The sequence below is a fragment of the Acanthaster planci genome, linkage group LG02 (assembly GCF_054643075.1).
Source record: "Acanthaster planci isolate LZ-2023a linkage group LG02, COTS_SCS, whole genome shotgun sequence".
Taxonomy (NCBI): domain Eukaryota; kingdom Metazoa; phylum Echinodermata; class Asteroidea; order Valvatida; family Acanthasteridae; genus Acanthaster; species Acanthaster planci.
In genome coordinates, this window is record NC_141778.1 from 8,021,066 (window position 1) to 8,047,434 (window position 26,369).

At 40.9% G+C, this 26,369-nt stretch overlaps 1 protein-coding gene across 10 annotated transcripts in view; it reads left to right on the forward strand.

Annotated features, from left to right (window-relative positions):
• LOC110979515 (transmembrane and coiled-coil domains protein 2-like) overlaps window positions 1-26,369 on the forward strand; it is a 55,930-nt gene that overhangs the window by 23,258 nt on the left and 6,303 nt on the right. For 7 of the 10 annotated variants that reach the window (XM_087133863.1, XM_022235362.2, XM_087133866.1 and 4 more), the window contains 11 exons: window positions 3,807-3,990; window positions 12,434-12,629; window positions 15,887-16,076; window positions 16,536-16,761; window positions 18,646-18,690; window positions 19,523-19,588; window positions 21,740-21,819; window positions 22,366-22,438; window positions 23,217-23,397; window positions 24,896-25,117; window positions 25,968-26,146. In XM_087133863.1, coding sequence (XP_086989989.1) covers window positions 3,807-3,990; window positions 12,434-12,629; window positions 15,887-16,076; window positions 16,536-16,761; window positions 18,646-18,690; window positions 19,523-19,588; window positions 21,740-21,819; window positions 22,366-22,438; window positions 23,217-23,397; window positions 24,896-25,117; window positions 25,968-26,146 — 1,642 coding nt within the window. Of the gene's footprint in view, window positions 1-9; window positions 185-3,806; window positions 3,991-12,433; window positions 12,630-15,886; window positions 16,077-16,535; window positions 16,762-18,645; window positions 18,691-19,522; window positions 19,589-21,739; window positions 21,820-22,365; window positions 22,439-23,216; window positions 23,398-24,895; window positions 25,118-25,967; window positions 26,147-26,369 lie in introns of those variants that run through there. The other 3 variants (XM_087133870.1, XM_022235363.2, XM_022235365.2) reach the window with 3 other exon arrangements.

The window sequence follows — 26,369 nt, forward strand, 5'->3', positions numbered from 1 at the left end:
CTGTTGACTGCAAGCATTATATGTACTGCAGGATGGCAGTGAGGGATGTTGTTTCTGATGGCAAATGGCCTAGAGACAGTATGTGTTTCATTGGAGAGGAGGATCAGTGAGTGACAGTGGTTAGGGCACCACCTTGGCTGTTGGTAATTCTTGAATTCTTTAAGTGTAGATGTTTGTGAATCAGGTGAGTTTTTCAATTGGATGTTATCATTAAATAGTCAGGAGTCTGCCAGGTGTGGAGATGAATGGGGATTAAGTTGTTTAGGGAGCAACAAGTGATGTGGGTGAGCTCCATTGAGTGTGTGGGAGGTGGGAGGCAGGAAGCGGTGTCGATACAGATTTTCATAGTTTTTTCACTAATATTTCTTCCAGTAATATTGCCAATACAATAAAAGTTGGCTATGAAATGTGCACAATTAAGAAATTAAAATGTATTCTGAAAAGCATAAACAATTTGGCTTTGAAAAAATGGCTTTTTACCAACTATCTGACTATTTACAAGTTGAAACTTATTGTTTAATTTCTTGCATAACCTGATAAAATGGTGGCAAATAATTCTGATTTCTTTGGAAATCAGTCATCATACCTGCTGCATCGGCATCATGAACTATGTGGAGTTAGTCCATTGCATGTGGAGTTAGCCCATTGCATGTGGAGTTAGTCCATTGCATGTGGAGTTAGTCCATTGCATGTGGAGTTAGTCCATTGACAAGACACACCATGGAGACACAGGGTGGGGACTTTTACATTTCAAGCTTCAAGTCTGCAAGTTGGGCAGGCATAAAAAAGGATCATCAAGAAAGCTGGCTTTCTCAATTCTAATTTCAAGGTATATGTACCATACCTGTATGTGGGAATTTCTCAAAGCTTGAATTTTTAATTGGCAATTTATTAGTGCAACAGCATAAAATAATAAATATCCATTGTTAAGCATTCTCTACCAATGTAAACCAGTGCTTAGTAAACTTGTATGTACATGTACTGGTACATGTGCGTTTACCAGAACACACCATATTGGTAGGTATGATTTAGAGCACATGTAGACATGTTCGTGTTCAGGTGGCAGCGCTGAAGTCTGGGAATGTGCGTACTTGTACTGGGCCCAATTTCACGGTGCTGCTTATATAGCGCATGATTCACACTGACCGATACAGATGCTCCACTTATTTTATGGAGACCGTAAGCAGTAAGCTCAGCCAAAGGCACGTCAACCTCCGAGGAAGGATTTGCTTAACCATTAACAATAGAAATCTCTATGTAAGCATATCTGCCATGCCAAGCACCGCCATGAAATAGTGCTTAAGGTTAGCAAATTTTTCTGCAAAAGTAAGCTCGACCTTTCTGCTACTTTTAAGCTGCTCTGTGAAATTGGGCCTTGGACATGAGATAATTGCACCAATGGTCCAGTAGTGGCCCAACCAGTATGGTGCCGGTATAATCCAACTCAAGACTAATGTACATGTACATGTACATGTACATGCTGCATGTGCGCTGGTACTGTACATGTCATCTGCTCCGAGCCGGAACAAAAGAGGGCATGTTTTCAAATGAAATTGACAGTCCTTTGATGCCAACTCAATGCGTACATGTAGGTGCGTAAGTTTATGTGCGTTTGACATGGAGCACGCTGAGTATGTGTAACAGATTTATTCTGGAAAGTATGGTCTCCTCGTGCACACTGAACTCATGCTAGAAGTAGTCTAGAACCAGGTTAGAAAACTTCTTTTGGACGCCCCATAGGCTGTGGCCCATTTTGGACGTGATGTTTCATTATTCATAATGCATTTCTTTATACCCCTCCCTTCCCTTTTTTAAGGCCTATGCAAACACCCTTACATACAGTATTTCAAATTATGCTGACACCCCTAGCCCACTTGGAAACAGTGTTACAGAGCTTTAAAAAAAATGGTCAGCATTTTTACATACACCCGCATGCATGAGTGGAATCCTATAGAGGGTGCAGAGTAACATTTTGTACTCGGTATTTTCCATGAAATTGGTGCAAGTTTCACGCATCAGATGGCGCATCAATACAATTATTACTGACATGAATATTTGTACATATGTATGGAAAGTTGTCTAGTGCTTTGTTGCAAATGTGTGAGTCATACATTTTAGCTTGTGGCAAATGTTATGTGGAGTGTACATGTATATGTACCAGTACATTGTTGACTTGTGAATCAAGATGTCATTTGCATTGAAAAAGAAAGACAAAATAAAAAATTAAAATCATTGTTCATGTATTCCATAAATTTTGGGTCCATTTCCCCCCCCCCGTCCCTGTTATATCTGGCATTTAGTTTTTAATGTTTAGAACTCACTGTTTAATTTCCAAGACTGAATTACCGCAGTACTGCAAATTACCTGCCACACAAATGAAATAGTTTGAAATGAATTTCAGTAATACATTTACTGGGTACATCCCTTGTCAAACTTGTCAGATGGTATGTCAGAGGTAACAGGGGTGGAGAAGTGTCTTTCTTTGGACCCCAGATTTATAGAATGACCAACCTGTACCTAATTGTACGCCACCCCTTCCAAGAAGCACGCCCCAAAACAAGAGAACAGCAACATCAATGCTACGGTAGTGAGCAAGAACATCAACAATGACCAGAAAAGCCTTCTAACGATTACGTAATTTTACATACATGTACGTCTGCAGGGAATGCATTTAAAAGCTTATCAGCCCTAACAGTCCTTAACCCTCTGACAGGTACACACGTGAAGGATTGAGGATGTATTGGCTGTTAAAGCCATGCCTAACCACCAAAAATCAACAGCCAGAATGGCACTCAAACTAATGCCGAACTGTGACTGGGCAAACTCCACCCATGCATATTTTTTATGGCACTTGTGCGTGTACTACTGGTAGTACATGTACTTGATCTGACACTGTCTGATGAGAGCCACCAGCATCATGTTCAGGTTTCCTGGTAGATTAAGTACTCAAGTGTGTATACGCATGTACCGTACATGATGACTGGATTTCAAGGCTTGCGCATTGTCCTCATAACAGTGTGTCGTCATACCGTGCACTGTGTAAAATCCAGTTTGGTTGGGAATTCAGCTAAATGAATGATTTGAATTTGAGGGGCACAGGTTGATGTTGAGAGGCTTTTTACTTTGAAAAGTTGAAATTTGATGTTATAATATGCCACGAGGATGAGTCATACATGTACTTTACAATGTACATGCCGCAAGTCACCACATTTTAATGGAAGCAATCCTGTATGCATTGGCTGACCTATGAACATTGCAACTTTGTTTCAAACAGATCTGGATCATGATCAGTGATCCCTTGCTGGTTCACTGAGACCATAACCAGTGTAATAGATAGAGTAAATCAGCTTTAGGAAACACTGATCACTGATCGAGATCTGGATCCATGTGAAGCCAACTTCTCCTTACATTTTCCGAGCTTGTCCTTGCTGTAAAGTGAAAAGCTGAGCACTACAACCTCATAGGGTTGCCAACTCTCACTCTCTCTCACTCGCGCATTTGAGGTTACATGCATTCTTGTACTGTTATGCCTTCCAGTGGATAAAAACACACAACATAAAAGTGAGATAGCAGGGAAGCCCCAAAAAACAGGCAAAAAATGAAATAATTTTTATTGGCTTTCATCCGAGATGCGATTATGTCATTTGTGTTTTTTGAAAGTTGGACAAGTCTGTTCAAAATAGGCCTTTAAGAGCTACTTCCATATGTACCCTGCTTATGCGTTATTGCTCAACTTTTGCTCGGAGACAGATGTTTCATTTTACTGATTTCAGTTCCCATTTTCATTCCTCCCTCTTACTTGGCAGGCTTGAAGGGTCTATTCCATCGCAAGAAGGACAACGATGCGGCGCCCCCTATCATAGAAATCTCGCACAGCTCGGAACGTGACGCACATCCAGTCTCCTATGCCCAGAACATCCACAATCTGCCGGTCCGGCCCAGCGCTTTTAATCGCGTCCTCCAGCAGATCCGATCCCAACCAGCAATGCTGTAAGTCTTGTGAGGGGGAGATTTCTCCTTCCTTTTAATTTGGGGGAAGGAAAATCAGTACAGCTCCTGGAAGTTAACCTTCCCAAATCCTTCAGAATCCTTCAGAATACAGGTATCCTGAATAGGTGACCTAAAGGTCACCTAGTTCAGGCTTGTTCCGTTACTCTTCTTATTGATGATTATTCTGATCATTGTGTCCGCCACTTGTGTTTTGCGCCAAATTGTTACTTATGTTAAATGTGATGCCGACATCGGATTCTTCTTTAAATTGCACGATATGGAGTTGGAGATAAAAATATGATATGTATTTTTTTTAATAATGCTCTCTCTTTCTATTTTTCTGTGATCTGGGTTCCGATTGCAATTTTAAAAGAAAATTTCATTAGATATTGAATGGGTTCTAGTTCATGGTCAATTGGCATTCTACGGGCGGTGTTACGTGCCCATTTGTAACTAACGGAGGTAAAGTGAATAAACATCTCATTTCTCCTTTTACATGACTACATGACAAGTTATTAATACTTTTCTTGTTAACCTGTAACATTTTAATGAAATTTTCACCCCCAAATCTTTGCTGATGTTTCATATTTGTGTGGTTTAACGTTAGTTACCGCAGACATTGGCTGAGTGAGCCGAGACATTTTCAACATAGTTACGCCAGTCCCTTTCAACTTTGCCGCGTACCGTATTACTGTTGGTACTTATGATTCTGTGGGTGGAGTGCAGGAATGGGTGGGGTAGAGTGGACATAGTGGACATAGATATGCGTTGGATGTGGTTGGGGGAGCTAGGAGGTGGGTTGAGTTATGAGATGGGAAGGTGACATTTTGCTGATATTTTTCAGTTGCTTGCCCACATACCCAGAAACCTTTTTTTTTTTTTTTCTAAATCGGTGCTCATGATGTAATGCTTGTCGTTGGCTGCAATTTGAACTTTTACACAGTGGACAAAATGGGGGGGGCTCATTTTTTTTTTTCCTGGTATTATTTTGCATTAATCTGGTCATATCCCTGGTATGATATCTGTACACGTACAACATGACGGAGGCACGGTCAAACTATAGTCTTCGACCAAGGGGAAGCTGCATGTTGCTGAACAGCTTGAAGAGGAGAAACCTGTCCCCCAAAAAAGAAAATCTGCAGCAGAGTATCAGAGAGAGTTCAGACAGCAGATCAAAGAGAATCCATATCTGTGTAATTTGTATTGAGCATGTGAAAATGAGAGAGTCAAAGAGTACATTACAAATTTGATGGAGGAGAAGAAAGCGCAATACCGGGAAAAAGTCAGACTTTGTGTCTTAAAGTTTCATCATACACACGGAGCAGAACTACATGCAGCTACACATTCTTTATGCAGTTAATAAAGGTCAAATTATCCCAGCTTCATGCCTTCCTTTCTTTTTTTTTAATCTGGAGAAATCTAAAAAATTAAAGCACTCTACACGGCATATTCCAACAAATACTTTTATTGAAACTTAAATGTACCAGTATTTTCAGGTCAAAGTTTGCGTAATCTGAAAGTTATCTTCCCAAGATTTGAATTCCAAGAATAACATCTTGAAGGTTTGTGGTCATGAAATTCACCATGATGGGTTGTTAGTGCAAGTTTACTGTCACGGCTGAAAGGAGGCAATATTATAAGAAAGCAAATTAGGGCAAACAGATAATACTGACAGACTCCATTTACTGCAAGTTCTTTATGGTCTTATTTGAATAAAAATTTACTATTGACATGTAATTTCATAAAATTTCATTTAGAATAAAATTTCATAATATTTACTTTTCATTTCACGAAATCAACTCTAGTAAGGAACTATTATGCTCAAGACAAGCACATCTGTCTTGAAGACTCTTGTAAAGCGAGTGAAAATAAAACATTTGTCTTGATCTGGAATTTGTTAATATGACGTTTTTGTAACTTACGTAAAAATTGTAACACAAGATCCTTAAAAATTTTTTCAGCGTTAGTTGTCAATGATAACACTAACCCTGAGGTACTCACCAAATTGAAAATCAGCAAATTTCTTCAAGACTTCATGCTGTCAAGCATTCACAGCAGTTGCATACATATGTCTTTTCGTGCATGTAAGTTACGGTGTCCACTTCATTTAGTTGATTGTTCAAAAAGTCACTTTTTTGGAGAGGGGGTTGTGACTTTAAGATCAGTGATCCTCCACAACAGTATACATGTTTGCCCTTTGCATTTTGCTATTGGATACCAGACTGATAAAAGGACGCCATATAACTAACTTTAAATTTACACATCAATCAAGAGAAAACATTGCAGGGCAGAATAACCACTTACCTCATTATCTGTTTATTGTTCTTTTCCAGTATAAGGTGGTCCATTCTGATGAATTCTGAGTAAATTAAACTTTTTCATCAATTTTTTTTTACCCCTGTGTCCCACTTTTGTCGGCCAGTATTGTGGCATTATACATATTCTTCTTCCATGTCTGCATAAATTATAAAAAGGGATTGAAAGAAATATTATTAAGATAAATGTCAAAATATCAAGTAATAATAGATTCTTAGACATGGAAACATACTGTAGCATGGACATGCTTAATACATTGTAGTTTTGGTTGTAATGATACATTTCATTTTGTATTTTATACCTTCAAAAGTTAAACAAATTGGATTTTGCTGTGGGTGACAAAGTCTGCAGTCTGTACATTTAATCAAATTTTACGAGCTGACATTTCAAATCAATTGCCTTATGTGGGTGTGATTGCATGGAACTTTTCCAGCATTTTTCCTGAGGGCAAATTGTCAATTAGCACGGGGAGAAATTTGGCATTGCCAAAAACTGTGATTTACACGTGTACGCACTAAAACTAATCAGATTTTTTTCAAGGGAGCGTTTCCTGGGTTCTCTTAAATGCCACAATTTTATGATCGTCACCATTTTTCTTTGTCTTGATTTGAATTTTTTTCCCCCCACCACTGGTCATGTTGCAATTGGACAGCAACTGACCCAAGTAGATCACAGATTCCTGAAGTACCAAGTTCAAGACTTTGTTCGGGCCTTCTCAAGGGCTGTTGGTAATCAGTGATCATGGTTGGAATCATACAAAACCCATGGTTAATGGCTAACCAGATTATCAGTCACCGCAGTTGACAGTTGATAAAGGGAATGGGCCTCGATAAAAGAAAAATTGCTGATTTGAGTTCGTGGAAGAATTGGGTTGTGTTTGATCAGAGAAGATCGATTGACATTTCGAAAGAGGGATAGTTGAAGTGACTCAGCAGTCATTTCTTAGTAGGATGATAGCCAGGGAAAGGGTCATTTTATTAATACCAGTAGATTGTCAAATTTTGGAAAAGAACAAGAACAGTACTTTTTAAATACAGCAGGGATATTCAGAAATATCAGAAAACTTTTTAATGGTACGAATATTTGTTGGCCATCGTAACAGACAGTATACACCGATGCATTTGTTTTGTGTTTTGAGGACTGCAACGTCATGATTGGAAATGATGCACAGGACATTGGAAGTAACATCGTGATTCTCTTCTTTTGAGTTTTGTGAAAAGTCAAAAGAAAAGATAGCCCTGTACATGTACATGTATAGTAATATACAGTGCTCCTCACTGGAAAAGGCATGGTGGACAGATTTTGTTGATGGACTACATGTAGTTCCGACAATAAGGCCAAAAAAAGTCTCTGGTTTCTGGTCAGGGGCTGGCTCCACAAGTGTCACTGTGACACTTTTTTTTTGCCCTCCTTTTTTCCCCTATGCATATGTGCTTGTACCGCTGCTAGCAGCACTGAAATAGACTGGTCCCCTCACTATTTATGGTTTGAAAGTGTTTTCAGCTTGCATTTAGTGTCTTCTTATTACTCAACCATATCCCGTCTAAAACATGTTAAAATTACGCAGTGGCAGGATTCCAGTCGATCAAGCAAGTTTGGCAGCTTTTGGACATCATATTGTAACAAATGAAACCTTTTTATTTTGTTAACGTACAGGTGTACAACGACCATGACGACGTATGCAACTATGTATTGACCAGAAACCACAGACCTTTTTGTGGGGATGTAACTAAACATATTGCACTGTGTATACAGTGTACATGTACATTGTACCTGAAATTCTGGTATATGTATGATACGGTACCGATACATGTACGTGTACATCATACAATTTGTTTTTAAAAAATGCAATGGATTTAGCTGGCTTATACATACATGTATGTTAACATGTACATACATGCATACAGTACTCATACATGTAGTAAAAATAAATTTCAATTCATTTATGGAAACTACCGGTATATGATTTACAAATTTAAAGGTATGTTGATTATGTGATTTACATCACACATACATGTACATGTACACTGGTAGGTACATGTACTCGCTTCTACATGTACATGTATGTACATGTACACCTAAAGTGCTTGGTACAAAAGTGAAAATATTGCTTTCTACCAGAAGAGGCACCAGTTATTGGTTTCAATTTTCTTCAGTTTTTTTTTTATTGCAGTTTGTGAAGAGTTGATATTTACCGGTACCTATATTGTTGTACCCAACTGGTTGATGGTTTCCATGGTTTATTCAGCAGCCACATGTGTTGCTTCACAAGGTTATTTTGTTGTGATAATCCTCCTGGAACATCCCACCTGTTCTCCACAGCCTTGACCAAAATAAGAGATTGATCGTTCAAAAATTGACACTTTTCCAAGCCAGTGCTCATGTGGCAGTTACATGTACCTGTGCATCTACATGTACATGTACATTGAAATGACTGAATTTTTTTTTTTAATGATACCCAAAGGAAATGTGAGTAAAAAAAAAGAAAAGAAGATTGAATTGTTCCTACTTGAATAACTCATTGGACAGCACAAAAAATCACCGTATACATGTACATTTATTGTATTTCATGAACAGGAATATGCACTGGTCCGGTGCCGGTACTTTGTACAACGTAAGATATTTGATGTTTCGTCAGTAGAATTTTTTAAAAAGTGTGTAATTGAATGAGCAGATGTTTTGATGTAGATCCAGTTTGAATTAATTTATAAAGTGAAAACTGCCACGTTTAATTTGTCGGGGCTTTTTTTTAAATTAAAAGAAATTCCCTCATTGTGAACACTAAAAGGAAATTTTGCACTTGAAAAAGGACCCTAAAAGCCTCATAAATTGTGCAGTAAATTGACCTTGAGTTGTAACAAAATATCAAGGGGGTTTCAAAGGCTTTTAAAATGCATCTTTTACCCTCTTCCACCATTGTCCACATTTCTTGTAAAAAAAAAGGTTTGGCCTCTTGGCATTCGTGGAAAATGAGGGTCATTTGTACGACGAGAATTGCTGATGGAACCGGTTATTCAAGACTTCAAGTGACTGTTTTTCCCCACGTGCACATCTACAATTTGAAGATTCATACTGGCTACACTGTAGTATCAGTACTCATACATGTATAACTTAAATGATTTTACATTTGTGTTACATGTAGTTGTAGCAGCCAACTTCTGATGTGGAAAATGTATGTATGTGCACTTTACTGTGACCCTTTTTCCAACTCACAGAACTTTGTAATGTTTTTTGGCGAAGGTGACTAACAGGGTCATTCTTCGAAGTCAGCTACTGCATTGTAAAGTGCCTAATACGAAGTAGTACACTGTGCAATATCCCTGACTATACAGTAAATGCTATGTGTACATATGCACATGTGCATACCGTACCGTACATGTAGGTACCCAGTACAGTGTATTTCAGTGCATGTACTGTACATGTACATGTATATGTATAGTATTACGCACACTAAAGTGTACATTCATGTGTGTTTGCAAACGCTAGAGCAGCTGAAGGATTTTCATTATTACATGGGTTTGTTATGATTATTAACTGAGCATGTTACATACTAGTATATAAAACCATAAATATCCCTGATTCTGTTAAAGAGCTCCTGAGCAGACAGTGTCGCATTTCCCTTCCCTCAACAGGCCTGTCATGGTGGGGTTATAGACCCGCATTCCCCAACGTCGGAACTAATGAGTTTACCCTAGTCTTTTCTGTCGGGCATGACTCCTGACGTGAAGTTGTTTGCGGTATTGGATGATTTTTCCTTAAAACCCATAGGAATAGATTTGTTTCATGTAAACTGCCTTTTAAATTCCCTTTGGAATAAAGGTTAAGATATGGTACCGTTACCAGCACAGGGACTTGCATTTCTGTCATATACATGCGTTGTCATTTTCCTGTGTAGTTTATGCACCTACATGTACATTATAAAGCTGTTCAATGTACATGTACCTCGTTGCAAGCCATGCAAGCTGCATACCGGGTAGTTTAAAGTTTGCATCCTGAATTCCAAACAGATATTTTTATTCTTCATTTGTTATATTATGTGTCATAACATCCATTGAATTTGTGGGTAAGGAATTACAGATGAACCGCAGAAATTGTCGAAACTCAGTTGAAAATTTATAACATGAATAAAATGAATATCTTTATTCTTTTGTGGGGAATCCATGGTAAGAGTTCACAGTTGCTACAGACAGTGTCATGCCAGTTTTGGCCATCAGAATTTCATACTGTCTACATGCACTGTACCACTGTAAGCTTGAGATCCCCAACATTTGTCATTAAACCACATAAATTCACTTTTCTGAGGAGAGAGATTATGAGTCACTTGCAACAAAAAAATAAACAAACAAGCAAGTAAACAGACGTACTAGTAGACAAAGTCTCCATGACAAGATAATTTGCTTGACTGTGCTCGCTCGTGCAGTGCTGCCAAATATGCATGATGACGTGAGCAGACGAGCGTTACGGGTTGCAGTGAAAGAGAAAGCAAACAACCAATCAACTGCTAGCTCCGCAGCTCAAGAGTATCACATTTCCTGACCTCCGGATCGGCTTACCCCTCGCAATCGGGGAAATTACTGGTAGTTTGTAGGCTGGTTGAATTGCACAGATAACAAATTGGATCTTGTCAAATCGAAGCTCTGCAATTGTTGTGTACATTTTATGTGATGTTTGCCTGCATGTAGACTTTTTCTAATACATACCTGTACCAATACGTATACATGTACAATTTACTTGAAAACAGGTCACGGTGAAAGTTTTCAACTTTTTAGGGATGTGTGCGGAATTACTCCATGTACTAAGCATTCATGTTTCATTATTTGACATGCACACGTACATGTACATGCACATGACATAAATTGTGCAGATGACAAATTGGATCTTGTCAAATTGTAGCCCAGCATTTATATACCAGTAAACTCTGTAGGGTGTATCCAGCATTATTTGACATACACAGAGGGAATCAAGAAATACTTCTTCTGGGGACCCACTTTTTGTGTGTGATGGGAAGCCAAAAATTTAGGGAATTTCTACATGTGTAGACCAATACATGTATGTACAATGTACGTGTACATGTGGGGCCTTTGACACCCATTGGGAGAGAAAAGAAATAATGCACCGGTACCTTCCGGTAGTAGTCTCAAAAAATTGTGTTGTCTCATTATTTGTCAAAACCTAAACTAAATTGCCCTTTATTTGCCCTTTTTGTGAGCCCAAGAGATCCAATGTACCGTACATGTGTATGGTACATGTATTTTAATGTACATGCATGTATTTAGATGTGATGGGGGTTGACACAAGAAAGAAAAAGGAATTGCCATTGTTCAGTGGACATTGTTCATGGGCAGTTTTGTTTATGAAAGCCCCATTATCTCATGACAGCCGTTATTTAAGTTGAAATCCTAATATTTGTATCCGCAGACAAACCCAGGAATGTTTCACTGGACATTACTGATTGCCTTATTTACATACATGTACATGTTAGGCAGAAAGCGTTGTGTACGGTTTTGTGTGGACTGACTGTTATGGAATAGTGGTTCTCTCAGTATGATCCACTGTGAGTATTTCACCAGTAAATGAGAGACTGCAATGTAGCTGGTTTTTTCACGCATGACCCAGCGCACACATGAAGATCATTCGTGCCAATTGGCTGCATGCCCTAAGCATGTCAACTGTGCATACATGTACATGTAAACCTGCGTGCTCACTAGATTAGTTCCCACCAAAGGACCGTTATTACTGTGGAGAAAATGCCTTTTTTTTTGCTCCCTCATGAAGTGGATACTCCTGGTTTTCATCACAATGCATGGTTACCATGGTTACTGCCATTAGCGTGGGGCCACTGCAAAGTGACCAGTGTAACTATTCAGAAACAACTCCCCCACCTACAGCATACTGTACATGTACATGTGCCGCTATTTGTCTTCCTGCGTGCAGTGCACAAGGCGATAGTGGTGTGCTACTGTCTATCGCTGGTTGGCGTTGGCAGTCACTCATAGATAAAAACCTGCCAAACATGCCTACATGTATTTACGTTCTATTTGCAGACCTTTGTCAACCATAGGGTTGTACACTTTTGGAAACATCTAAGTTAACCATATGTATGTTTTCTGTCTAACTTGTATTACAGAAGGCGATCATCGGAAACCAAAGTCCCCTCCGTCAGCAAGCTTACGACTTTGAGGACACGGTCCGATGGCAGTGATAATGACAAGGATGAGGCGGGCCGAGGCTCCAGGAAGGGGTCCAGTCTCCCCCGGGATAGTGAGATGAGGGCTCGAGCCGAGTCAGCCCGAATAGCCACCAGGGAAGACCACATTGACTTTGTAAGTTGTTTCAGTCAGTGGAATAGACTTTCTTGCTGAAGCTGATTATCTCTAAAGGGTTAAAAAAAGGATAAATCTATTTCTGCATCTGAACTCTTACACATTAAGCAGCTGTTTAGTCTTCTGGTCAGCATGGTATGGAATGCCCAACAGAGGGCGCACTGTACTACCACCTGTCAGTTCTCGCGGTGTTGACACAGACCCAGACCAAAAAATGTCTTAATCCCTTGACACTTCCTTGTGGGATGTCAGTGCACTCTGCAGATACCAGACAATTGCATGTAACTTCCTGTTTTCATGCTGCATAATCAGCCAGTCGGACCGGAGGAATTATTGTTTTCTTTTTAAAGAGTCACCAGACACTGCCTGCATTCTTTGGAGGAGTTTGGTTTGTAGTGAAACTGACTCTATAAATATCGGAATTTCTCTGTAGACACACATGTTGAACTCTGGACTGGTCTGAAAGTCTTCCAGTATCATATCGTTTACAGCATGTGCATGTACTGTTGCCTTTTTTTTTCACAGCATGCTGCATATGTACATGTACTTCCTTGAGTTTGCCCTGTTATCTTCTCAACTGTATTTGGTGCGTTAATGGATACTGAAACCCGACCTCATGTTTGGAATTTTAGGTCTTTATTTCGCTGACGTCTGTCTCAAATCCAGTGTATTGAGCAGATGGTATTTCAGTGTTCGCTGTGGGCTAATTGGAGCTTGAGCGTAAAAGCACACACCTGTACCAGCTGCTGTATAGTTTGCATTCAAGAGGAAAAAAAGCAAACGAACTGAATTCCATGTATTTATAAACATGTACATGTAAGTCATGTACATGTACCTGTATGTGTAGATGTACATGCACATAGCGGTACATGGGATCTTTGAACATGGAGATTCATACAGTGCGGCAGACATGGAAGAGGGTTGTGTCGTTGAAATCCTTCACAATATCAGAAGAAGACCTGCAGTCTGAATTCAAGTGCAGCTTTCCAAATGAACTGCAGCCAAAGCTTTCTTTTGCTACTGGACTGTGTCTCTTGTGACTGGTCTTGTGTCTGGTCATGTACTGGGATGAATGATCTTGTGAATGGTCAGTGGGACAGTTAGTGTGAATGGTCTTGTGAATGGTCAGTGGGACAGTTAGTGTGAATGGTCAGTGGGACAGTTAGTGTGAATGGACTTGAGATGGTCTTGATTACAATTCACTGGTACTGAGTGTGTTGTTCCATTGTTTGGTACATGTACTTGAAACCCTTCTCTTGCATATAATGTGTACCGGTAGGCTTCAACTGAATCTGTTATCCAGAGACACATGTACATGTACTTGAGGGTTTACATGTACCGGTAGGTCTTTGCCTATCTAAAATACATTGGGGCACACCGACACTAGACATGGCTCTAAAAGCCCATGTAAGGAGCTATTCTCCCTGACCTGCACCCTCACTGTTGAAAGACAGAGAGAGGGTACTAAGTTTTCCAACCGGGTTCTTGCATGTGTTTGGCATGCATGCGAACACCACACATGTACATTTACATTCCAGACTTAAATTTGTTGCGCATATTCAGCTTGCTCCGCATCAAACATGCATAAACTTGTGCGCCTATGCAGTGAATGCATACCAAAGGACTGTCAGTTTCATTTCGAAACATGCCATGCATACCCTCTTTTGTTCCTGCTCGTAGATTACGTGTAAATCTAATCTAATGTATGTGTTTTCCCTAACCCACCGCAATCCATCATTTGGTTTTGTAGAGTTCTCATGGTTCTTAAGACTGTTCTTCTTCATTTTTCCATGGATAACCTTGACCCCACAATGCCTCTGAAACTGTTTTTCAGAGAGGGGAAAACATTGTGTGGACGTGTGCTAGTCCACACAACGCCATCGTACCCTACATTATGTGGACTTCTTTTGTGCAAGAGGTCCACACATCATGTACTTTTTTTTGTACCTGTACACACAGTCACAAGCAGTCAACTGATACGCACCGGTACGTGTACCGGTAACTCAATTTAACAGCAAGAGGTGCAAATCACCTAAGTCACTTTGGAGATAATGAAAAGAGTCTTGCGCAAAGTATAAAATGGATAGAAACCATGGACATATTGAGCAAATGGTTCAATGGAAGCATTTCTGAATCGTCCATTTTCCCCCCGATCATCTCTTACATTCACACGTAGATGTTCAGAACTTATAAGATTATGCATTTTTAAAAAAAACTTGACTGACACCCTCCCTCTCCTCCAAAAGTACATGTATGTACATACATTGTGTATACAATGTAGTACGGTACCTTTAAAGACCATTTAAAATCATCCCCAATATTGCGCCAGGAAGAAAAACATCCGGGGGGAAAACAGATACTTGGGCACACATTGTACAATACATGTACGTGTACGTGTATGTACATAAACATGTGTGTAAGTGCCCATCCCACTGAGTTAAAAATCAGATCACGAGTTCCTGAACAACAGGACACTATCCTATTTTCGAGGAAGACCACTGAGCCGTATATCTGTGCTTGGACATTTTAGGAATCATGCAGTGTGGAACAAGTTTGCATCGGATGAAAAGCCTGGTTCGGGAAGGAAGTTTTATAAAACATGTACATGTACATGACATGTGGGATGTACTGGTATAAGACATGTAGATGTGTACAGGTGCACACTTACAGTATGTACGTGCGTTCTCATCTTAAGGATTGTGTGGTCTGTGCATTGCCCGGCATGGGTGTCATGTACCGATAATACGTTAGGATCCTTGTGGACTTGCTTGTGTTTTTTGCTGTGCTAAATCATGGTTTTGGGATCTCTACTAACAGCTGTGAACTCGCCACTGCTAAAGAAGAAGGTAAAAATACAAACGCATGTGCTCATGGACAGTTACTGTATACTGTATACACCATGTAAAATACGGCTGAAAATTGCTGGCTGCTGTCTGACTTGTCGGTTAGAGACGGATTGTCTGCAAGAACTTTTGACCAGCCTGACAGGTATGGTTTTAGAGCTACGGTAACTCACATTTGAGCACATGCAGATGAGTAAAGTAAAGTTGCTGTTAGCAGAACAGCAAGGCTTTACTTTAGAAAGTTATATGTACACATGTACTGGTACATGTACATCTCCACACATGTTTCTCTCCTACTGACCGCTCTCAAATTTAACACTGTGCTCGTGCAAAGAAAAGCCCACACGTCATTGGAAATCACTGACCATTTTATCATGCATGTACCTGTATATTTAGTCTTGATTTTCATTGCAGCTCTCGCACACCCAGGCAGACAGCACGGTGTGCGGAACGCCAAGCTATGGGTCGGACATGGAGCAGCAGGACGAGACAGACAGTGTCACGTCCCCGGATCCTCAGCGGACCAAATTCCTCATCGAGCAGACTCTGGCCAAGATTGACAGGACCAAAGAGGCTATGAAGGCGGAACAAAACGCAAAAGATGGTGAGCTCAACTGACCCCTTCAAAAACACCAGTGTTTGTGTCGGGGTAGATGGTTCCGTACGTGGGGGACAGCAGTAGAAAAAAAAATGTCACAAGCCTTTTTTACTATGGAGCTTCTAAGCAGATGTAGGTACATTTAGAGGTACATGTACTACTGGTAGGTGCCAAGTAAATATAAGTGGGGGATAGGTGACAAGAGATAAACACCGCATCACATTGTTGCTGTTAACCTACCTCTGCTGAGTGAATGACTTCTTCACTTGTTGCTCAAGGTGGCAGGTGAGACCTAAGGTACAAAAGTATTATTTTTGTCCCATTTTGTACATTTATGTGGGTTTCATTGACATAGGATTGATGCCCCTCGAAAATTTTCGACAAGGAATGTACTATCCATATTCCACCCAGGAGAGAAAAGATTTTAGGTAGAGTTCCTTTCTTTTTTTTTCTTTGTCTGTCTAGAAAATGTGTCAGAATACCTGAAGTTGTCGGCGCAGGCTGACAAGATCCAGCTCCAGCGTATCAAGACAGTCTTTGAGAAGAAGAACCAGAAATCCAACGCCACCATCGCCCACCTCCAGAAGAAGCTGGAGAACTATCACAAGAAGCTGATTGAGCTGGAAACCAATGGGGCGGTGGGACCTCGGAAGCCCAAGGAGGTGTTCCACGGGATGCAGCAGGGACTCAGGTAAGATGGGATTGGGTAAGATGGGATAGGGTTAAGAGCAGGGAATAAGGGTTGGGAAGGTGCTGGAGGTGGGGGTCCTGGAAACCTACATGTAGGTAGGTGTTCTACGGGATACTGCAGGGGCTTAGGTAAGATGGGATAAGGGGGAAGATGGGATAGGGATAAGAGCAAGGAGTAAGGGTAGGGAAGGTACAGGCAGGTGGGGGTCCTGAAAACCCGGGTAGTTGTTCCATGGGACTCAGTAGGGGCTTAATTTAAGGGGGAAGAGGTAGGTAAGAGTTGGGGCAGGAGAAGGGATAGGCAGTGGGGTCATGGTACCCAAAGAGGTATTCCACACTGGATGAAGCAGGGGCTGAGTTAAATGGGGATGAAGGAGGTGAGATGGGAAGGTAAGGGGGGAGCGGTGGCCCAAGATACCGGTAGCATGGTGTTCCTTTGGATGCAGCAGGGGCTTAGGTACATGTGAAGAACGAGGATAAGGTAGTGGGGGTAGGGATAGGCAGTGGGAGGGGGAAGCAGGACTAAGCATTGGGGGCCCATGATACCTGATGAGGTGTTCATGGGATGAAGCAGGGGCTGAGGTAAAGGGATCGGGGAGGCAGGCTTTACGGGAAATGGTGGCAATGGGGGCTCATACATGTATGCAAGGTGGTGTGTCCGTGGGATGCAGCAGGGGGCTGAGGTACTCAATGGAGGGTTCTTACACTGGCATGTATTTACACTGGAACAATGTCCTTTTTGGTAGCGGCAAATCGCAGTGCCTGGACAAGTTCATGCACGTTTGGTACGGGTTGCGCTGACCAGTTAGGTTAGAATGTATCATCTTTGCCCCTACTGGTAGGTCACTAGCTGAAATGGATCCCACTAGCCTCTCTTCCTCTGATACAGTGAAAGGGCACTTCTCAACTAAGCCAGCTGAAGGATTCAGTTTATTTATGTACCGGTACTTATTTTGAAGCAGTGCAGTGCAATTCAAACTGCAAAATAAGCATTGTAGTACTTCAAACTAATTGCTGTTTGAGGAAGTCCCTTGCCGGTATTTCTGAAGTCTCACCGGAGTGAAATAATCACTGACCACTTGCGATACCATTAGGAAATGACCACAGAATTTGTGTTCCATTTTGTGAGCCGCTGATCTGGAGATGCTGCTGAGCGACATGGTATGATTAGCAGAGCTCAAGTGACAACCACTGTGATGTGGTATTCGATTATGTGACAGTTTTTATTGCATGCTTGTTCTGGTAGGCAAATATTTTTCCTTCCCCCCAAACCATTCTTCCTTGGTAACTACAGAAAATTGGCTCCAAAGGCCACGTCAGTCGCTTGTCAAAAGTTGGTTCCTGGCCCAAATACCACATAGAACTTTGCGTATTGCTCATGGATTGTCTGGGGGAAGATTTCTGTCTTAGGACACAAATTCTGCTGTTTCCACGTAGTGGGCTTGAAATGTCTAGCAAATCCAGCTTGTGTACATGTTGTGCAACCTAACCTTTTATCACCGGTCAATTTGGGATGTCCCTTGCCTGACAATGGCAGCACGTACATCGACATGTACTTCCTCAAACAATTTTGTATTTTTCCCTTTTCCCATGTGTTTCCTGTATTGTGCTTTTGTCAGGGGATTCTCCGCCGGATATACGTAGAGAGAGATACTAGGTCAGACAACATCCTGGAAAAAGAACACTGCTTGCTCAGCACCTGATAGCTTGTGTAATAAAGAAAAAAATGACTAGCCTGCTTGGATGGGCTTGGAACTCATGGTCTGTTCACATGTGCCGCTAGTGGATCAGGCAACATGCACAAAATTCTAAATCTGAATAAAGAAATTAAATTTACATAAAGAATGAATTTTAAATCAACCCTTTTGTTATTTTGTTATTTCAGGGGTGTAAGAGACAACATAAAGGAAGGCATTACAGGGTTTTCAGGGTAAGTTGGCTCATAAAACAGAAAAATTACATGTAAAATACGGGTAAGTACTTCAATAGAAATTGAACTGTACTTTAACCACAAAAGCAAGCTTTACCTGATATCAGTCAAATGATAGTCAACTGACACAATGTTTTTTAAGAATTCCGCCAGTGTTACATTGTCTGATTTTGCTTCATCATTATTTGGTACATGTATGATCGCTATAAAAATCAAAATCGAAAACCAAAGTGCAGTAAACTCTCATTAACTCAAACCGGATCATTCGGAACTCCGTTTATCTCGAAGTTGATTCCGGTCAAGAGAATAAGATATTATGTACATGAAAATCCCTGAACTACATGTACCTTCGTGGGACCAGTGCTTAAGTCGAAGTTTTGTTCGACCAGTATGAAAGGAACGACTTCTGGGACAGTCACAGACAAGTGTAAACAGATCGTGAAATGCTCATAACTCCCCAACACACTTCATTTTTTCATGGTGGGATATAGTGTGCATGTATTAATAAGTTAAGATAACAGACAGTGCGGCCTTCAGTTCAGATATTCTTTAAAAGTTGGTAAGTCTTTACAGTTACTGATGCTGCAATCAAGTAGTTTCATACATGTAGTTACTGCTGGAATGGTACCAGGCACATGAATATAATGCATATACACTTGTTCTCCAAGTTGAGTACTAGACTCATGTTCTTTCAAACTTTGTGATTGAAAGACAAATCATTTCTAAAATTTGTAATCTGAGCCCTGAGAAAGCGCCAGTGGTGCCGGAGTTCCACATTGTTCAAACTTTTCCCCCCACCCATTGTTTTCCTGCTCATTGCCATCACAATCAGGGGTGTGGCTGACCGCATTGGCGGTGGAATTTCTGGACTCACCGAGCTCACACAAAGTGCTGCTAGGTGCGTATCTGTGGCAACGCCTGCACTGTCATAGCCTTAGCAATCATTTCCGTGGCAACCAGATACCCCTGCGGCCAAATTTGTCAAGTAGCATCCAAGTATCCCCGTAAATGTATTTATTTTTCTCTCTTCTCTTTTGATGAAACTCTTGAAGTAGATTCTTTTCCCTGAGCAGTTTTTGCTTTTAGGTTTGCCTCGCTGTCAGTGCATTTCAAGCACCATTTTTGGGCAGGATTAGTATTTTTACTTACAAAATCCAAGTGTACGTGTACTAATTATTGTGTAATCCAGGGCCACATCTGATACAGGAACAGCTCCCAACACCCACAGCTATTTATCATAGCACAGCAGTGGCGAAGTTGGAGCTGGCCATAGCTGTTTAGCGCCCAATTTTGGACACAGTCTCAGTTTGTCTTCCTTTGCAGCCATTTTTTTTTCAGCCGTGAGTGGTATTACCTGATTACCACAGAATTCTGCATTTTCATTTAACATTTGACATTCTGGATGCTCGTTTGTGTTCTGCTCTGACTTCCTTACCCATACCTGAGTATTTGATGGGTTGCAGACTTAAAAGTTTTCAGCTCAGTAGTCATTCCAGTTTTCTGTGCTGGAACATCAAACTGTATAAAATATGGTATGTGTACAGCCAAAGGTGTTTCATACACTGCAGTACTTACAAATGGTATTGGACTCACAAAACAAGTAAACAATGCCATTTGTATTTGTTCTTCCAAAAAATGACTCCTCAGCTTCAATGCATTTATGGCAAATATTCATTCCATTCACAGTCCCTCTGCATATAGCTTCATTTGACAAAAGAAATTTATTTCCTCAGTTTTGCAACAGAAACAAAATAAGTAGTGCTTGCAAAAAATGGTACCAATATGTCCAATAATATTAACTTGGGGACCACATTTTAACAATGCTTCATAGCACAGAGATTTGCTAAGCACTGGAAATGTTTGCTTAATAGCAAGAACAGGTTACCAGCCAAAAATGCCATGTGAGGTATTCACATTTTAATTGTTCCTAGCTTTATGAAATTAGGCTTTAGTTAGTTATATTAATTAGTTATCACACAAGTGCGAGTGGAACGCAGAGTAATATTGTGCCTCCATGTCCCGTACACCACGAAGCTGAGGAGCCTGAGGAGGCTGTGAAGGCCGAGTGGTATACGGGACACAGATGTACTACATTACTCTGTGTTCCATGAACGTGAGCGTGATAATGAAATTATCTTCAAGCAAACTTGAGTTGCAGTAAAGATATTATAGGAACCTACATGTACTTGGTACGTGCACAAATTTGCCACCTTTGAATTGCAAGTAAATTTCGCAGTTGTACAGTTTGCTTTTAGCATAAAAATACTGATGCGCAATGCGTTGAGTTAGAACAGTGCATTATTATGATGGGTTTGACATCACAGTTTGTTGCCGTGAATCGACCAATCAGAATTGACAATGCAAATTTGCCTGAAGATAATTACAAAAATCACTCATGTACATATACATTTTAAGCACATGCATACACATTGTGTCCATACAATTTTATTGTGTACATACATAACTAATATGCTATTTTTTTTCGAGCTTGCACAGTTTAATTAATAAATTTCTTTTCTTTTTTTTTTTTGAAAATAAGGTGTGCATTTTTTAGGGAGCTTGCATCCAGCAACCGTAGAAAAAGAACATGTAAGAGTGAATTCACCACCGTCCTTTTGTGAGACTCAGTTGTCATTGGAATGGTCAGAAAAATTGCTGTTCAAATGTTTTGGACCCTGAACTAGAATTATGAAGTCCGTGTTAGTGCATAATTACACTGACATGGGGACTACACCGTATGGGCACACTAAATTGTGCAAGTGAGGTGAATGTTTGCACCAAGTTTGCATGACTGGTTTTCATTTGAATGAGCACAAATTTTTTTTGTCTTTACTTAAGTGGCATTGTGGCAGTGACATTCTTAGTCTATCATGTTACCTCTCTCACCTGTTAGTGAGGATACATGCACAAGTATGATGTACATGTATCCTCACATTTCGCCATAATGTCTTAAAAATTGACCAATGGACAACAAAGTCTGTCTGACCAGTTCATCTCAATAGTGCATCATAAGTATAAATTGTTTATTTTATGTGTTTTTATCAAAAAGCGTGGTCGTTTCCAAGCCCAAGGAAATTGCTCATAAATTCAAGAATAAGTTTGGGAGTGCCGACAACATTGATAACACAGGTAGGTTTGTTTCGTTGACCTCCCAAAAATCTGTTTCAAGAACCTCGTAACTGATGGTGAATTTACACAACGTGTTCCTTTGTCAGTCTCCTTTCAGATCAAGTTAACTGAGATAAAGAATGTCATTTAATCAGGGGGCAAATTTCGTCTACTTGTATAGACAGATTACCAGCCAATGGTCCATGTGTTTCACATTGCCTGTTGACTGTTACTTGCTTCTTGCTCACAATATCAAGTTTTCTTATTAGACTACTCTGAGGAGATGCCCTTAGCACGATAGCACTGCATTCACATGTGCTTACTTAGACTTTGGGCATATGGTGTATCTCTGAGTGTGTCACAGTACCCTGTTGTCCAACGAAGTCACATACATGTACATGTAACCCTATTGCCCAGTGAGGCACGCAAATAGGAGTACGCCACCTGTCCATAATGCAGTGCTACCGCAGTAACAGCTTCCAATTCCAGTCACCGCATCAGGCTATACACAGTGTAGTGTTGTCTGCTTCAGCAGCTTGACTGATTTGGGCACTTTTTTTGTTGCAGATGAAGAGGAAGAGGTCGACCAACCCCACAAGACAGGGAGAAGCAGCTGGTTTGCTCCCACGCCGGCAATGGCGTAAGTCACTCACATCAGAATTTCAGAACCACAGATCTGGGTGTTTTCTTGAGGGAACATCTTACACCTGTCCTTGCACATTTTAGTGATGAGCTAGTTTCCTCAAATGAATTTAGTTTTAGGTGTTTTGGTTTTTGCCAAAAACTCTTTGGAAAGAAGACAATAACCAGCCAGCCAGTTTTAGCCATTGAAATGAAACCTGAGATTCTTGTTGAAGTTATTTGGTTTCACAGACACCCACTACTCAATTTGCATGCTGCTATAGCTACCGTATAAGCTTTAATGCTAACTTTGAAACTGGCTACCCAGTCAAAATTTGAGAGATGAAAAAAAGGTGAATTTTTGATGCCTGACCATACTTTAAAATTTACCAAGGGGGGTTTGGGAAATTTTATAGGGTTGAGGAAGGTTGTGGCCTGGCCACCCGTATTGAACCAGGTCCACTCAAGGTTTTCTCATCTCCAAAACACAGGTTTGGGGGGATTTTGAGGTGAGAGTTTTATACAGCAAAGGGAAAAAGAACAGGAACCATCAATGAAAACCCAGCTTAAACTAGGGTTTGTAGTTCACTGTAACATAAAGCACTGTCCATATTTAAAGGGACTGTTTCTTTTGTTAGAAAAGTGAGGACTGAGTTGTGTTGCCAGAAATTTGTCTCCGTAAATGTTTTTGGTCCCTGCAGGGCCTGCATTTCAGCATGTTTGTCTAATGCCTGTAAGTACTGATCACGTACGTGTGAACAAGCACAAGTGAATTTCCACAAAACTTTCCTCCTCAGGCCCAAGTCCAACAGTGAAGGGGAGGAGTCATCGAGTATGGAGATGACAGAGAATGGCCACCTGATGCGGGAGGAGTTAGAGGAGCATCCCTTGGTGGGCCGCATGACGATACTCCAGGACAGGATCTCAGAGCTGGCCGCATCGGAGGCGCTGCTGCAGATGAAGTTAGAGGAGGTGAAGGTAAGACATTGGAAGGAGCTTGTGGATATTTGATGTCAGGGTATTTTAGTGTCCAGAACAAGAGCTGCCATAATGTGTTAGTTCCGATTGAAGGCATGTCATCAAACATGCCCTACAAATACGTATCAACCTGGTATTAATCTAGTCTTTAACCCTGAGAAGTCTGCGTTTTCAGACCTATTTATATGGCCAGGGGTGAAGGAGGGGGGTTCTAACATCTCATCTGGGCGTGTGCATGTATGTAAGTCATCCATTGTGACTGCATCTGTGAAGTTTTGAATCAATCCAAGGGGGATTTTGTTGCTATGGTAATTCATAGCTCGTGCTGTGAACAGTGTTGGCCTGTGCATTGTGCCCATGTCGTTGGAAAAAGGTGAAATTCCCAGCCTAGTTGTCTTGGAAAATTTGACAGTTTATGCAAAAGTTATCGCTAATTTTGTCAAAGTTGGTTTCAAAATGACTGTAAGGCATCAGCAGAAAACAGGGTTGTGAAACCTCTGCTTTTTGTTGAAATTGCCGAATTTGATTTTCCACATTTTCGCTATCGATGAGCCAGATTTCCTTTTTTCTTCCTTCCCCAAGTACTGATGTTTCTGTTTTTTTTCGATCAAAGCGATAGCCAGGCCAAACTTTGCACGTCCTCTTTCAGATACTGAACAGTACAGTGCATACAAATCTGTGTGAAGGCATGTATTCGGTGCAGAGCAAAGCCTTGTGTTTAAACAGTATCCTGGGGCCATCTGTGCTGTGATTGGCTGCCAATGAAATATCAATATTCATATATGTGTCAGTGGGACTCGTTGCAGCTGTTCCTGCTTGAGCAAAACTAATGACCAACAAGCTCCACTATAACTCGTAGCATACATTGTAAATTTGCGGCTTGAAGTAAGGTTGGTAAATTTTTGCCTCTGCTGATAGAGGGCTTCGTGACAACTGGCGTGGGGTGTGCGAAGCTCTGCTTGTGTCATGCATTCTCACACGGTTTTGCATCGTTTTGTACGGGCTCTCAAACAATTTTTGGACATAAACTCATTGAAATATCGATGCAACACATATGTACAGTTGTCCAAAGAGATCCGGACTTGGACACAGCCTTTGATAAGACCGATCCTTAAGTTATAAATCTGCAGAAATGGACGTTAATACACCGTAGACATGACGGGCATTCTTGAGTGTTGTCTTAAGATGTAACTCTTCCCATTCATTTAACCTCTTCAGGGATTTCAGACAAATATAAAGAAAAAGTAAAATTCAAAATATGCATAGCCTAAATTGCAATGACAAAACTGATCAACAGTTACACCAGGAGGCTGGAAAAGGGCACCACAGACCATCTACATGTATATTTCAAAAGTTTCCTGGGGCCCTTGCCCACGCCGTGTGTGCTTTGTGCTTCACCCTCGGAATTTCAGCTATATACAGTTATTTTGTTTATATTCCACTCATACCCCTGAGAAAAACAATTCTTACCTGGACTATGTTTTTGATAACTGGACAGGAGCAAACACGAGAGCAGTACCAGTTCTTCAACCAGGCCCTGGCGGACGAGCGGTACCGGGCGGAACGGCTGGAGGAGCAACTAGCTGACCTAACAGACCTGCACAACCATGCACTGACCAACATGCAGCAGGAGCTGAGCAGCATGGAGGAGAGGCTGGAGTACCGGTCAGCTGAGCGGGAACGGGATGTACTGGACAATGTGGACCAGTGCCAGACCAGGGTGTGTGTATGTGTGTGTCAGCAGACCGTGGCTCGGGTCGCACTTGTTGAGTTATTGAGTTGTTCTTTATTGAGTTTCGGGAACAAAAGAATCTTACGTAACATTGCACAATCTGGGCTCTTTTTCTAAGGCTGCAGGCCTGGCTGAAATATTCAAAAGTCAGTGAAGGTTAACTGTCAGCTTTAGAGTAGTGCCCAAAGAGTCCTTCATGTGGGTATAAACGGCCATTATAGTAAATGATGAATTTTTGAAGAATTTTGAAAACGGAAAATCTCGGAAAGGACCCAGCATGTTGTCTTGCTCAAGAAAAATCCACCCGGCAGCAAGTGGTTAAGACTTAATCTCTCTGTTCAAGGTTCAATCACCCTGGTCAAGTTCCAAATCTCCCTAGGAAAGTCTCAAATTGCTCTTGTATTAGTTCATGCCATTCTGGCAAGGTGTCAAAGTCCAAGTATAAAGTTACTCTGGTCAAGTCTCAAGTTACTCTGATGAAGCCTCATGTCACCCTGTTCAAGTCTCAATTCACTTTTATAAAGTCTCACTTCACTCTATCCAAGTTTATACATAGCACTGATAAAGTCCCAAGCCACTCAGGACAAGTCTCATGTCTCTGGTCAATTCTTTCACATTAAAATACATGTTGGTTGACCCCTTCCCTTGTCAGATCTGATTCAGGTACCATGCTTTCCTTACCCAAACTTACAAGATGTGGTGTTGAGTTCCAAGTCACCCAGGTTAAATCCAAGCCTAAATCGTTGGTCATTGTTTTCTAGACAGAAAAGGGATGTCTCTTCTTAAGTGCTAATTGGGGATGCTAAGTTCTAAATCCCTGCATCTGTCTTGGTTCTAGATATCAAAGATTGAACTGGCTCAGCAGCACCAGCAGGTCATTACGCTGGAGGGCTATGAGAATGCCAATGCGAGGGCGCTCTTGTCCAAACTCATCAACGTTGTGCTGTCCGTCCTGGCCGTGCTACTTCTCATCATTTCAACTGTCACGAACGCAGTGTCACCCTTTGTCGCCACAAGGTCTGGAAATTAATATGTTGGTGGGGGGGCCAATGAGAAATTGAAGAATGATCACTTATTTGCAAAGTGGAGGAACCCAGTTTTTTAACCACAAGTGTTTTTATCATGTATTATTGTTAGTTATTTTCAGTTAGAAAAGCCTGTTATGTAACATCCTTTGGGAGTCATATGTGTTGAAAAGTAATTTTTTTAAAAGACAGTTACAATTGTCCAAACTTATTTT